This window comes from Parathielavia appendiculata, assembly GCF_033297405.1.
Source record: "Parathielavia appendiculata strain CBS 731.68 unplaced genomic scaffold N657scaffold_60, whole genome shotgun sequence".
NCBI classification, from domain to species: domain Eukaryota; kingdom Fungi; phylum Ascomycota; class Sordariomycetes; order Sordariales; family Chaetomiaceae; genus Parathielavia; species Parathielavia appendiculata.
Genome location: NW_026944279.1, coordinates 22,650 through 36,910, shown reverse-complemented (window position 1 = coordinate 36,910; position 14,261 = coordinate 22,650). Strand labels below are relative to the sequence as shown.

At 55.8% G+C, this 14,261-nt stretch overlaps 4 protein-coding genes across 4 annotated transcripts; 3 read left to right on the top strand and 1 right to left on the bottom strand.

Moving 5' to 3' along the window:
• Nucleotides 1-6,698: 6,698 nt before the first annotated feature.
• Nucleotides 6,699-7,070, top strand: N657DRAFT_584174 (uncharacterized protein; the record flags this gene model as incomplete). Its single annotated transcript, XM_062789732.1, has 1 exon — nt 6,699-7,070. A coding segment is annotated over one exon (372 nt), but the record flags the coding sequence as incomplete, so codon positions are not given.
• Nucleotides 7,071-10,272: 3,202 nt separating this feature from the next.
• N657DRAFT_694613 (uncharacterized protein) lies at nt 10,273-12,670 on the bottom strand (the record flags this gene model as incomplete). Its single annotated transcript, XM_062797296.1, has 4 exons — nt 11,603-12,670; nt 10,882-11,446; nt 10,429-10,439; nt 10,273-10,367 (listed from the first exon to the last, which is right to left on the bottom strand). Exons 1-4 carry the CDS (start codon nt 12,597-12,599, stop codon nt 10,273-10,275), a joined length of 1,668 nt encoding a protein of 555 aa, XP_062641909.1. The 5' UTR covers nt 12,600-12,670.
• A 74-nt stretch (nt 12,671-12,744) lies between these two features.
• Nucleotides 12,745-12,982, top strand: N657DRAFT_651605 (uncharacterized protein; the record flags this gene model as incomplete). Its single annotated transcript, XM_062794196.1, has 1 exon — nt 12,745-12,982. A coding segment is annotated over exon 1 (184 nt), but the record flags the coding sequence as incomplete, so codon positions are not given.
• An 809-nt stretch (nt 12,983-13,791) lies between these two features.
• Nucleotides 13,792-14,259, top strand: N657DRAFT_535568 (uncharacterized protein; the record flags this gene model as incomplete). Its single annotated transcript, XM_062787774.1, has 1 exon — nt 13,792-14,259. A coding segment is annotated over one exon (468 nt), but the record flags the coding sequence as incomplete, so codon positions are not given.
• Between the last annotated feature and the right edge of the window lie 2 nt (nt 14,260-14,261).

The window sequence follows — 14,261 nt, the reverse complement described above, 5'->3', positions numbered from 1 at the left end:
GCCCTACTTTCCACACCCACCGCGGCCACGCAGCAAAGTGCGCGGGCGTGCAGTCGGCGTAGTTAGATAAGGTTTTCTTAGAGCTTTCGAAAGGCGCCGGTTTTGAAGACTTTACGGTGAGAATTAATATGTTGCTGTTTTTAAGTAGGTAATAATCATAATATATAGTCACTCGTTCTGGATTTGGCTTCCCCTAACCTCACACCCGTTGTCAAGTTATAACGTTCAGGAGTCCCTTTCACAAATTGGGGCTTTGAGATTCGTCACACTTCGTGACCTTGTCAAGAGACCACTTGCGGCACAGCTCCTCTCGACGTGGAAGGGCAGCAACTCCCCGGCGGACTTGCCGGATTCCTACCTCGGTCAGTTACCAAGTTGCGCATCTCCCATGAGGACCAAAGCTTCGTGGGCGACGGGAGGGACCTGAAGCGGTTGGCCCGCGACGCCCCAACCGAGTCGCCGCATCTCAAATATGTCCGTGTTGACTGCCCTCCATAGAGGATGCTCTCGAAGACGACTGGTTCGGCCAGCGCAGTAGAGAGTACATGGAAAGCCTCTTCGAGGAAGGCGGGATTTCGCTGACCTGGGGCACGAGCTATCATGGGGCTGAAATCATGGACATACCGGGTCTTCCCGTAGGACTCTAAAGCAGTCAACAGTATCCGCGCCTGGTAAGCGAGGCTATATCGAAACCCAGATATGTATCAAGACCTCGACTGTCCAGACTTTGCCTCCGACGGCTACAGTTCATGAAGGACGTGACACCGCTCTAACAACCTTCCTGCAGGGCAACATAGCGTGCTCTGTATCGAGGTTGCGAAATTCCAAACCTGCATCTCTCCCCGCATTCCAGTTTGGGATGCCCTCTCTAGACCTGTGGGCCCGCTGCACCATCCTCCACCCCGACGCCGCGCTTGTGACTAGGCGCTGTGTCTGCCAGAAACGAAGATGCCACCCAGCTGTGTTACATCCCGTCTTTGGGCTCGCGCGGGCAAGGCTGGGTCTGCTGAGCGACTCCTGGGAAGTAGTACGACCGGACTAGTATCCGTAGATGCGCTAGATCAGGCACCAGTGACCTGAACACAGACTTCCAGAAACCTCGGCTTGAATAATTGGCTGACGGGAATTGAGCTCCACTGCCGGCATCGGGCTCCGCTTGTGGGATCCACTTCACTGTGGCCGGTATCCACTCGGCCCCGGCTTCGGGTCCGGGAGGGTTCGCCGGTTCGGAAGGCGACCGGTGTTCCACGATTCCAAAGGGAAGTGTCCGTTCATTGGATTTAGAACAACAGGTTCATTGCACTCCTTCCTCAAGCCCACATCCAAACTCCGCACTTGGCTGACCGTTCCGGATACAGTCATCCCACCTGTGACGGCGCCTGCCGTTGGAGTGCATATGACAGCACCTGCCGTCGAGGTGCGCGCTTGCCTTGCTCGCGCGTTCCCCACTTGCTCTGGCATTTAACCTCTGCATCGCGAGAGCTCTTCCAGCTTCTCTTCCTTTTCTCCCCATCTTGCGATTAGCAGAATTGAGTAGTACTTGCAGCGCCCTTGTGCCTCGCCTACGCATTGCTCGTCTCTCTCACCACCGAAATATTAGACAGTACCACGGAGGTATGAGGGAAAGGGACTTGGCGAAATGCCCAGTGTTCAGTCTTTACTTCTTTTTTAACTCGATACATCATCTATCGCCTTTTTTGGAAACCGCTGACTTAGAACAGTCCAGCTAGTTCTGCACTGTTACCGTCTATGGGAAATGAAAGAGAAATCAGAGACTTTTGGGGGATATCAAGGACTCTTGGGTAGATAGGTACATGCACTCCAAAAATCCGAGGATTCGGTGTTTGATCCTAATATGCCCGAGACCTAGAATGACAACTCTGCTGGGGTCGAGGTATGATGTGGCGCGAAGGGGTTTGAGCCTCGCATCAGAATACTGCAGGCCAGCTCAACGCCTAGTCCAACTGTTGACATACTCTCACCGCCAATCATCCTCGGATGGTGCAGCTACCATGCAATATGTCAATGACGGTAGAGCGCGGCCATCCGGTGTGAGTTGAGGTTGATGGCACTGGCCGGTGCTCTGCGTGGCCGGATTCACAGCGCCGAGGACCCCCTGAGAGATTTCCGCTGGGTAAGATGAAGGGCCAGGGTGGAATGGATTGCCATTGGACTCGAAATACAGGAAGAGCTCATGAGGAAGAACAGCGGGCGTCGAGAGGATGGCGTCTGTGGCTCCCAACTCGAGTGGTGGAGATCCCAAGCCGGTGGTAAGTGAAGCTTGTGCAGGGTTGAGCTCTTCAGGCAAGGTGGCCGTCGCGAAGCTCTGCTGCTCACATGCATTGAGGTTGCAGACAACGCCCGGAGCTACATGCAGCGTGACGCACTGCCCAACCTGGTGTTGGCGGGCAATGTTGTGGTTTCGGAGGGTGTCGTTCGCGGGGACCCCTCGGACAGGCCAGCATTCATTCAAGACGAAGCAGTTCTGGGTCGGTGCGGGTTGAGTTTGGTAAGGGGCGGAACGAGGAGCTGGAGAGCGGGTTCCAGTGGTGGCAGGGCCAGTTGGAGTCCAAGGAGGTGAGAGAGGTGTCCAAGCTGGCGTCTGGGTAAAGTCACTGGCGATCCTCGAGGCCCACCAAGCAGCCTGGGCTTGTATTGATGGCGTTGCCGGCGTTGGTAACCATGCCGAGCCAAAGGCCAAGTACAGAATTGCTGCTTTCCTGGGCTTCCTCAAGCGGTGTCCATAATTTGGACAGAGCTCATTTCTCTTCAAATGTTCCCACAGCTGCTTCCGGGAGGGGTAGATCGTGTAGCATCGCAGACACACACACGCTCCCGACGGCTCCTTGATGTACTCCTCCAGCTCATCTGCAGACCAGTGCGCAACTCGATTGCATTTGTTGCATGCTCGAGCACCGGAGCACACACACTGCACCAAATACTTTTTTTTATCCCCGTCCGAGCAGGCCACGGACCGGACGATGCCATGTTCCCGGGTCAGGTGCTGTATGAGGTGGGAGATTTCTTCGTGCTGCGTCAGGCACGATTTCGAACACGCTGAGGACCAGGGACTGGGCTGGGATATCAGGAAGGGGCAGTATCGCCTGAGGATCTCGAACTGGTCCAGAAAAGGATGCTGTGCTGACAGCAGGTTCCCGATGGTCTCAGTTTGCAGGTTGCCTGCTATGGCGTTCCGGTGGCATTCCCGTCTACTGGCGCCAGCAGGCTGAGGCACCGCGCTTGCGAGGTCCCCCTCGACACCGCCGTTTAGCCGTGGCCAGTCTCCAGATTGGCGAGCTTCAGCGTGACCTCTAGGGCGCGTCGCATTGACGGCGGTGTTTTCAGCTGTCGTTGCGGAAAGCGCCTCAGACAGTGAGACACACTGATGGATATGACTGTCGGGTTGGTTGACAGTCCTCATCAACCCGTGGGCCCGCTCGGGCGTCTGACAGCCGGCCAAGGAGCAAGGAGAAGCGTCGATGCCACGGCATTGACCGTCCTTCGGGAGCAAGTGGAATAGCACGTTGGGGTGGAGCTGAGAAGTTGGAGCCTTGTTGAGGCATTCTCGGGGGTGACCGCTGCTGTCCACGTTGCCTAGGTCGGCATTGTCATCATGGGTAAGTTCCGATGCCCGAGGGCACCATGGCTGCCTTTCGTTGGAATGCTCCATCCCTGTCGGTCGAACACAACATGAGTTTCATACAACTAATGTACCACGTGGGAGAGAGAAGGGGTGAGGCAAACCTGTTGTTGATCCCCTCAGTCTCTCCTCTAAAGTGAGATTCTAAGGTTGAAACAATGACACCAGACGTAAGGCCGTGACTCGCAGGTCTTGAGTGCCAGCACTGGACAGTTGACTTAAGGGAACAAGATTTGAGAGAATGATGGTTGAGAGTTATTCTCGATGAGGTCGAGCAACTTCGTTTACACATGTGTGGATTTAAAGGATCAGACTGCTCCCAGGAAGTGGAAGCATCATGTACAGGCCAAGGATCACACTTGAGCTTTCCGAGCGTATGCATGTAGAGGCATGTCTGCCATGCAGAGCCGGTCTCTCGACACGTCGGCCACTCGTGGTAAAGTCTCGACAAACTTTTAATTATCTGCAAGTATACCCAATGGTTCACAACGAATATCCTCTTGTCCGGGGCCACGGCAGCAAGAGTCTCGAGATGGGAACCCACTGCAGGCGGAGGTGAAGGGAAGTCCTTACGTAGGTAAGGTACATGCAACAACCGCCATGTCGATTCCAACGAATAGAGAGGCCGCCTAGATTCAATCCCTTGCGAAGGAACCCAAATTGATTCCCCCGAGTGGTTGTGCGTAGCAGTCGTCTGAACAAGGTGGTTCAGCACATCATCCGGCATACCAGCCCAGCGGTTAGCCCGCGCAGCAAGCACGAGAGCGGAAGTGGGTAGGAGCTCAGAAGAGTTCTATTTTGGTAAGACATTCTATTGGCCCTGACTCCCACGCGTGGCTGAGATCTCAGATCTAGTGCCTGACGTTGGTACTGTAATGTTCTAGACCAAACCCCCTGCACCTGCTGCATGTCAGCACATCGGGTAGTGTACCTGTCCTACCGGTTCGCGGTACCTTTGCTAGCTGGGGCGTATGGTTGACCGCGATCAAGACACCCCTACGTGACTCTTACAGGCTCCCTCGGAAGTGAAGATTTTTTGCTTCCACAATTTGTGAAGGTTCCTACATTGATGGTTGCTTATCAACACCTAGCCAGTTCGGGATCCAGTGCTACTGTGCTCCCACGCCGGTGTGGTGACACAGACCTCCTGGCGACAAGTTGCATATTTGCCAAGCCCGCGTCGTCACTTGCCAGACATCTCTCCGGCCTTGATCATAATGGGGCAGTCGGAATCCCACGCCAAGCGATGCTGTTCAAGAGAAATGCGGCCGCTTGGTGGCGGCGAGACAACGATTCGAGTTTCAAGTTGCGCCGCCGTTCAGACTAATGTGAGTCTGTTATTATTGACTGCATGCCCGTGCATCTGTCAAACTCCAAATCAAGTGTCAAGTCTAGTTTCCTCGCAGTGCCCGCTCTGTGCTACCGAGGGCCCTGACATGAATGTTAGCAACCGGATTCGCAATGAACGGCGACAACGTGTCAGGCCCGACTGCAGTGCCTCTAGAAGAGGCGTAAGCAGCCTGTTCCGTCCATTTGCAAACCCATTCCCATGGAATTATTAGAGCAGGCCAGCAGATATAATTATCTGAAGCCCTTCTCTAAGAGTTGTTCTGCCCACTGCCACCACCGCACAATATGTTGTTGGTCTTTCTTCTTTGCCCCTCGAAGTTTCGAGCAGTTCCGGAAGATCTGATGTTGACCTATAATACCTCACCTTGCGGCTGAGCACTGAACGGCGTGTTCAATCGCATCCAAGTTAACCCATAGCGGCCCCACAAAGCAGCCCGAGATTGTGGTGAATTAAACTTCGAGTCAAGTGAGTCAGAGACGATTATTTTCAGACGGGCAGACTCCCCGTTACCCCTGACCCCCAACTTAATTTCGCAGCTGGGCGATCGATCTCGCATGACGTCTGTCTGCATGCATGCATGCCTCATTTGCACACACCTCATGTATGTCTTCCGTAGACACATGGCTAAGTACCCGGCCGGTAGCTTTCTTTAAGGCTTCCTGAAAAAAAAAAAAGAAAAAAAAACCCTTTCAGTTTGGCGTTTCCCGTCTTTTTCTTTCTTCTTTCGCTCCTGGTTTTCCACTGATCGAGTTTTGACAGCCAATTTTGCCGGCCATGCTCTTACCCCTCTCTGTGTCACAGTACCCCCCAGGTCGGCCACCTCAGCGTCCCGTCCTATGGCCGCCCGGGCGACCGCCAATTGGCCCAGATATCTGGACTTTTGAACTCGATCGTACAGACGAAACGCCACGGCAAGGCGCTATTCGGCTTTAAGAAAACAAGAGGTGGCTTGCACTGAGTCCGATTGTTTTAAGGCATCCAAGTACGAGTCTAGCCATATGCGTGGGGTGTGACGGTGTTACCATAACCAGAATACTGACTGCCCGATAACCGCACAAGGTGGGAGATATGCTGGCCCGATCAATTGCGGTGTGTCGAGTTGAGCTCCGGCATCGCCGCACCGTCCAGGGCCGTTTTGTGTTCGAACCAAATTAGCGACTAGCAAAGTGGCCGACGACGACGGCAAAGCCGACTGACTGGCTCCGTCTGGACAGGCTTTGGTAATTACGGTATGTTCTTACTAGCCTTTCCACTCCCATGCAAAACCATGCATCACCGGAGCCTCAAAACGGAGTTACGGACTGCAACTTGGAGTTGAATAGCCTAGCTTGTTCTTACTGAGTAGAATCTTGAATTCAAAAAATGGCATTGTTTGGTTGCACTCTTGTTTCCCAAAGCGATAATTGCTTGAGGTGAGGTATGACAGTATGACCCAACGTCAATGCTAGGCCCACTCTCGGCCCCGGGCTCCGACCCAGACCTCACCTCGGACGCCAGGCCCCACCTTTGTGCCGGGCCCATGGCTCGCCAGCTCGACATTGAGGTGGAAGGAAAGACCACCCAAGTGGTATTTGACATCGTAGACATGGGGTCGAAGAAAGGCATGATTCTTGGACGCCCATGGCGCGAGGATTACGACCTCGACATCAGTTGGAAAGAGGTGGCCACCTGCGACCGAGAAACACTCCGTCGCATCCGACCGACTCGATGGGAGAACGCGCAGAAGAGGAGCAACGTATGGGCGGTACGCACGACGACGCGTTGCCCACGGGCCCACCGCAGGAAGCGAGCAGTGGCAGGGAGACCACGACGCGATCCGGAAGAAGCGGCAGACAACATGATCAGAACAGACGGGCGAACAGAGAAGTAGCCGTCATCTCGATCGACGAACATGGAACACTCGAACTCCAGGGATGGGTCACTGGGTTCGAAGCGGCATTCATCACAGCCGGAAACGACAAGTATTCGTACTACGAAGGTGCGAAGAAGGACGATAAGACAGGGCAGATCCCGGACGAGTACCGAGGACACCCAGCATTCGGGGCGAAGCATATGGAAGGGCTGCCAGATCATGGACCCTGGGATCACGAGATCAAACTCAAGGACGGCGCCCAGTTGAAGTTCTTCAAGGTGTACCACACTAACGAGAAGCAAGACGCGGAGTTACGGAAGTACCTCGAGGAAAACCTTCTGCAAGGACATATTCGACCTTCGACATCGCCAGCAGGCTACCCAGTTCTTTTCGTTCCAAAGAAGGATAGGAAGCTACGGATGTGCGTGGGCTACCGACAGCTGAAGGATCAGACAGTGAAAAACCGGTACCCATTGCCCTTGATCTCCAGACTTCGGGGTCAGTTGGCAGGAGCACAGTGGTTCACACGTCTCGATCTACCCATGGCATACGCACTTATCAGAATCAAGGAAGGCGATGAGTGGAAGACAGTGTTCAGGACACCTTACGGACACTACGAGTATCTCGTTACGCCATTCGGGTTAATCAACGCCCCAGCGACATTTCAAGCAGTCGTTGATCACGCGATCAGACCGTTCCTCGACAGATTCGCAGTCTGTTACCTCGACGACATCCTCATCTTCTCGAACACGCTCGAAGAACACAAGCGACACGTGAAGCAGGTGCTCGACGCACTGCACAACCAGAAGCTCTCAGTCAACAAGGACAAGAGCGAGTTCCACCTCAGGAAGACAGTCTTCCTAGGCTTCGAGATTTTGCCAGGAGAGATACGAATGGAACCCACAAAGATCGAGGCCATCAGGACTTGGCCAAGGCCGAAAACACAACAGAGGTCCGAGGAATCATCGGATTCGCCAACTTCTACCGGATGTTTATCAAGAACTTTGGCGACATCGCACGATCCCTGCACAACTTGATGAAGAAGGATGCCGAATTTCAGTGGAAGGGAGAACACGAGCAAGTATTCCAGCGGATTCGCGACACGATCGCCGCAGATCCAGTACTCGTGTTACCAGATCCAAGGAAGCCATTTGAGGTCGAAACCGACGCGTCAGACTACGCGGTCGGCGGACAACTCAGTCAGAGGGACGAGGACGGCAAGCTACACCCAGTTGCGTTCTTCTCCGAGAAGCTCGCAGGACCACAGCTCAACTACCCGATCCACGACAAGGAGCTGTTGGCCATCATCGAAGCTTTCAAGGAATGGAGACCCTACCTCAGCGGCGCAATACACCCGGTTCAGGTGTACACGGATCACAAGAACCTTCGATACTTCACCTCCACCAAGGAACTGAACGGACGACAGACTCGATGGTCAGAGTTTCTATCAGAATTCAACTTCGTCATTCACTACAAGAAAGGCTCACAAAACGCGCGGGCAGACGCCGTTGAGCAGACGGCCAGATCACTTCGGAAACGACACTGAAGAGTCACCACCTCTATTCCTAGAGCAACAGGACGGATCACTTCGACATGCTTCCCAACCGGTGGAAGATTGCGACGACGCTACACCTCCCCAACCGCGAGAAGATCTCGACACGCAGAGCCACGCCTCCCAACCGCAGAGCAGCCGTTACAACGAGAGCAGCTCTCAACCGCGTGAAGATCGCCGCGTGGACACCTCTATACGCTCGGGAGAGATTGGGGCAGTCTTCAGGGAGCAGCGGCCAGAGGCGGCCAACTGCACGACAAAGGACGAGCAAGAGAGACTCATCAAAATAATCCACGAGTCAAAACTCGGAGGACACATGGGAATCGCCAAGACCATTCCGAAGGTCAGACAGAACTACGACTTCCCGGGACTACGCGAAAGAGTCAAGGACGTTGTCAGCAATTGCGACCTCTGCAACCGAAGCAAGTCGGTGCGACGTAAACCATACGGACTCTTGCAACCATTGCCAGTTGCGGAACAACCATGGAGCTCGGTGACGATGAACTTTATCACCAAGCTGCCGCTCTCGATGGACACAGCGACAGGAGTGAAGTACGACAGTATACTCACTGTGGTCGACCAACTCACCAAGTGGGCATACTTCATCTAGTACGAAGAGGCATGGTCAGCAGAGCAGCTCGCAGACGTGGTCTATCGGTACATCACCTCAAATCATGCATGGCCGGAAGAATGGATCACGGACCGTGACACGAAGTTCGTCTCGAAGTTCTGGCAGGCGTTGATGACACGCTTGGGAATGAAAAGCAAGCTTTGGGCAGCCTACCACCCACAAACGGATGGACAGACAGAACGGCTCAACGAGATCGTGGAACAGTACCTCCGATCTTACGTCAACTACCAGCAGGACGACTGGGTCATGTTATGTTATTGCCAGCGGCGCAGCTTGCGTACAACACGACGCCAACCGAGACCACGAAGGTATCACCGTTCTTCGCGAACTACGGCTACGAGGCAGATTTGCGCCAGGGACCCGAAGGATCGGTTCCCAGGGCGAAGGTCAAGGCAGACCAGATGCATACGCTACACGCGATGCGCAAGGAAGAACTCGAGTTTGTCAGAGACAGGATGAAGAAATGTTATGACAAACACAGGAGGGACCTCGCCTAGAGAGGGGAGACAAGGTCTACCTCATTTCACGGAATCTTCGAAGACGGTTTAAGTCCAATTCCCCTATATTTTATTGCTCATTCACAAAACCGAGGTTTGTTTCCCACAACGCCACACGTTTCAATACCACCTTGCGCGCGGCTACTGGTCAATTCGTATGCTTTCTCACCCCACCTTATTAAAATCGGCCATCCACCTTCCACTCCTTTCCATCTGTTGGAAAATCGTGGAAACTCGGAAGCTCAGCCGTCAGTGCTCGCTGCTCGACGTGAGCGTCAGGTAGCGTGAGGGGTAACCAGGAATAGGGCAACGAGCTACTTCACACGATCAGGGCAATTCCCCCCAACTGGAGAGGAGGGAGAGTCAACACCTTCACCTTCAATCAATCAATTCTTGGTGCTCTGAAGCACGCCAAGCCCACTGTAGTAAGCCCTCTTCTGTGTGGCAACCATGGAATCATGGCTGTTGGTCTGCTAATACCACCAAGAACAACACCAAGAACCATAGTGACAACGCTGTAGGGAATATCGCCGTTGCGCTCCCTTCCGGCAGAATTCCCGGCATGCCTCCTGGTTTCACGGCAACGAAAGCTATGTGCATTTCAAAACCTCCTGCGTCCCAGGCAATGCCCTTACACTCCCGTTAGACGCTTGTGCTCTTGCAGCTCGCTCCGGGGCTGCTGGCAGCTCCTGAACAAGCCTCGTCGGCGCTCAATCGCATCACGGATGAGACGCTGCAGTACCTCAAGCTCAGCATAAGACATCTTCTGAAGCAGCACCGGCGTCAGCCATCTGAATCGACCCCTTCCCCTTTCTCTCTTCCTGTGCACGCCGCTGCTCCTCCTCTACAGCTCAGGTCAATAGAGGTTTAAATGGGAAAGAAATAACTAGTTGGGAATCACTTACCGCGAACAAAGCTGCATTGGGTACGATGACCGGAATAAAAGCAATTTGTGCATGCTCCGCCCAAGATATTGCATAGTAATTTTCTGATCAATTTTGCATAAGTTAACGTTAACTAACGTTAACGTTAGTAATTTCCAATAGTTTGAGCGCAATGTTGTCCTCCGGACAGGATTATAGAACTGCTGATGGTCCGCGCGACTACGCTAATACTACTTCGGTTCTCCGTCTGTCTGCTTCCCATCTCAAAACTGCCCCAACCCTCTTCAGCTTTCGCTCTAGCTGGCCCCATTGCACAACTGATAGAAGCACGACAAGAAGCAGTACAGGCAGCGCAGTAACAAAATACACCCAGAAATTCCTGTGTCCTGGAGTGTAATCATCCGCCATGCTGAACAAGCTGGCGACCCAAGACAGCGGCACAAACACCAGCGCAATGAGAGTGAGTCGGCTAACGTTAGCAGCCTCTCGCTCAGCCCGAACAGCAGCTCCAGCACCTCCTCGAGCGCGGTCTCCACCGACAAGTCCCTGCCGCCCGGCCGTCTACCCCCCAGCGGCTCGTCGCTAGCAGGCGCGTTGTCGCATTCGTCATCAGAGCCGCTCCTATATGCGCTGTCCTTCAGGTCAGAGTCATCTTCCAGGTCCCAGCCGTGTGTGCGGTCCGAGTTGTCTTCGAACTCCGAGTTGTCTTCGAACTCCGAGTTGTCTTCGAACTCCGAGTTGTCTTCGAACTCCGAGTTGTCTTCGAGGTCCGAGTTGTCTTCGAGGTCTGAGTTGTCTTCGAGGCCCGAGTCGTCTCCGCTGTTGTCGTTACCATCGCCAGCAGGAAGGTCTTGGTTGGTACAGTGCTGCATGGTGCTGCTGGACCATCGGCCAGACGACGCGTCGACAAGGTCCCAAAGCCTATGCTCCCAGATGTCTCCCGCCCGACGGAGCACCTCGCCCCGTAGCGGCACGTCCGTGACGCCCGTGTAGTCTGGCCGCGGCGCTGCCGCAAGCCGGTGGCTCCGGAACACGAATGCTATACAACGCTTTCAGAGACGCCGGTACGCCTTCACCGTGCAACGGGATACGAAAGCGAACGGCTTCTTATAACCGTCTTGGCCGAAGCTGCGTAGCCGGCAGAGGACGGACCGGCTCGTATATCTTGCTGTTTCGTCGCATCGGTCGAGCATACGGTCGACCGCGTCCATTAAGAACGAGATCCTCTGCTCGTCCTGGCAGCTGCTGGTTACGTCGGGATCACCGTCGTATGCGCCTTGCCCGAGGGCGCGGTCGCAGGTGAGGTCGCGGCGGTCCGGCAGCTCGGCCAGTGCGAACAAGATGTCACGCCGCACGCCCTTGTACGTCGCCGGCCACTGCGTCCGGTCCATCCATGGAGTTGACGCAGCGAACACATCGCCACCTCCCGTGTCTCGGCCGTATACACGCGGCTGGTCCCCCGAGTCGACAAATCTCTTCTCGCAAGCCAAAATCGTATCCAAGTGTATCTGGGCATCCGGACTGACGGGTAACAGCCGCCCGCGGCCTCGGACCATGTCGGAGGGGGCCTGGGTCTCCAGACTGACCGGTAGTAGGAGTGGTTGCTTCTTGTTTCCCGGCCCGGCGGCTTTCGTGCTCCCTTGTAGTAACCGAGTTGGCACGACCGGTTTCGGCAGCAGAGTCCGCAGCAGGCCACGGACGGTTCGGTCCTCCCGGCAGACCTCGAACCAGCCGCTAGCAGCCCGTGAGGGAAAAAGACGCTGGCATAGCACGCCGTCGATCCACGGGAGCTCCTCGTCTTGCAGCGGCAGCGGACCGGGACCGGCCGGCGGCCTGCCGCTTCTCAGCGGGTTATGCCAGCCATGCACTTTTCGGGCGTGCTCCTGGATTTTCTTCGGATGGCAGACGATATACGGGCATACGCGGCACTTGAGCCCGTCCAGCCGCGGAGGGCCGAGGAATGGGATCGCCTCGGACGTCGGCGGAGGGAATTCGAAGCCGGCGAGGTCCTCCTGCGTCCGGATGATGTCGGGCAGCTGCTGGACCGCGCGGGCGATAGCGTGTCGCTCGGCGACGGGCACATCGGCGTGTCGTGTCCGCAAGTGGGCTGGTACCTCGTTGGCCACACAGGCGAATCGGCAGCGCTTGCAGATTACGACTCGGTGCTGTGGCAGGTGGACGAAGGGCTCCATCGCGGATAACTGTGGTGGTCTCTCTCTGGGGGCCGTCGCTCTTATCTGCTGTCCGTCCGAACCTCTTTCGCCTTTTTAAAAATGGAGTCGCGAGAACGCGCTTCGCATCTCCCTCAACCCCCCTGGAACCGTACCCCCGGAACCGTACCCCCGGGCAATCGAACCCTACCCCCCGGGCATCTCTTGGGCTCGGCCAATGGCAGGGCGGAACTCTACCCCTGGGAAAGCTCCAACACCCTGGACGGAACTCTACCACCCCAAGCGCCAAGAGATGCCTGTTTGGGAGAAGCGCGCACGTGGAAGGCCTGTTCGGTGGGGTTTAGTGGGTCCGGGAGGCAGAACTCTACATGGGTGCGGCCAATGGCAAAAAGGAACCGTAGGGGAACTGCACCCAATTCCGAGCGATGATGCTTCTAGTAGTTGACTTGTGGGCTGCTCTCGTCGGCGCGTGATCTCGTCCACTGCCCAGCTTCGAAGATATCTGGAGGAAGCTGGTTAGCCAGTCAACAGGTGCAGCGTTGCCAGGTTTTGTTGTCGTTGACCGTCCAGGGCCCCACATGATTGCTGCTAAACTTAGCTCAATCTCTGATGTACAACCAGAGACAGCAGAAGATGGTGATCATCAATGGTGGTGTATCCCATACAGTAGTGATGCTGGATGTGTGATGGCTCTGGTGGGCAGGGCTGTAACCCCTGCACCAGATGTGGGGCAACCCGGTCTGCCATGAATGTGGGGCACCACCCACAACAATCTCAACCAGGCGAACGACGGGTCCCAAAGCGGGATCCGGGAACGTGGATTCGAAACCCCACCAGAGCAGCGGATCAGCAGGACCACGATCTGGCGGACCGAGATGCACCGTCCTGATCTGCGGCGAGAAGCCGCAGCAAGCGGCCGGCAGCTAGGCACGGCCCGCGGAACTATCGCTGGCGATGGCTTCCATGGCACCGGAAGTCTCCCGAGTAGTCTTGGCTCAGCCTTGCCGGTTAGCACCGAGCAGGTTGTTGCTAAAATTAGCCGGTTCCAGTTCGTCGCGCTGCAGAAGAGGGGTCCGGAGAGAAAGGATGAGCCCAACTTCGCAAACCCACCTCACCACGCCGGAACCTACGCGGACCCGACCGACGGGATTTCACCTGCTTTCCGGAGCCGACTCCGGCGCAATAACCGATGGACCCAACCCGGCCGCGGCGCCCAGCCACGCGGGCCGACTTCGAGATTGCCGTCATCTGCGCTCTCCCAATTGAAGCCGATGCCGTCCACGCCCTTTTCAACCGCCACTGGGACGATGACGGGCCGCCCTACGACAAAGCCCCAGGCGACCCTAACGCGTACTCCACCGGCGCTATCGGCCGCTACAACGTCGTCCTCGCACATATGCCAGGCATGGGCAAGGCTAGCGCCGCGGCCGTCGCCGCCAGTTGCCGCGCGAGCTTCCCCAGCATCAAGCTCGCCCTCATCGTCGGCGTTTGCGGTGTCGTTCCCTTCCGTCCCGGCAGCAGCGGGACGGCCGAGACCGTACTCGGCGACGTTATCGTGAGCGATGGTGTCGTACAGTACGACCTTGGACGGCGACTACCCGGACAGTTTGTGCAGAAAGACACGCTTCTGGACACCCTGGGCAGGCCGAACACCGAGATCCGCGCGCTACTCGCCAAGCTCAA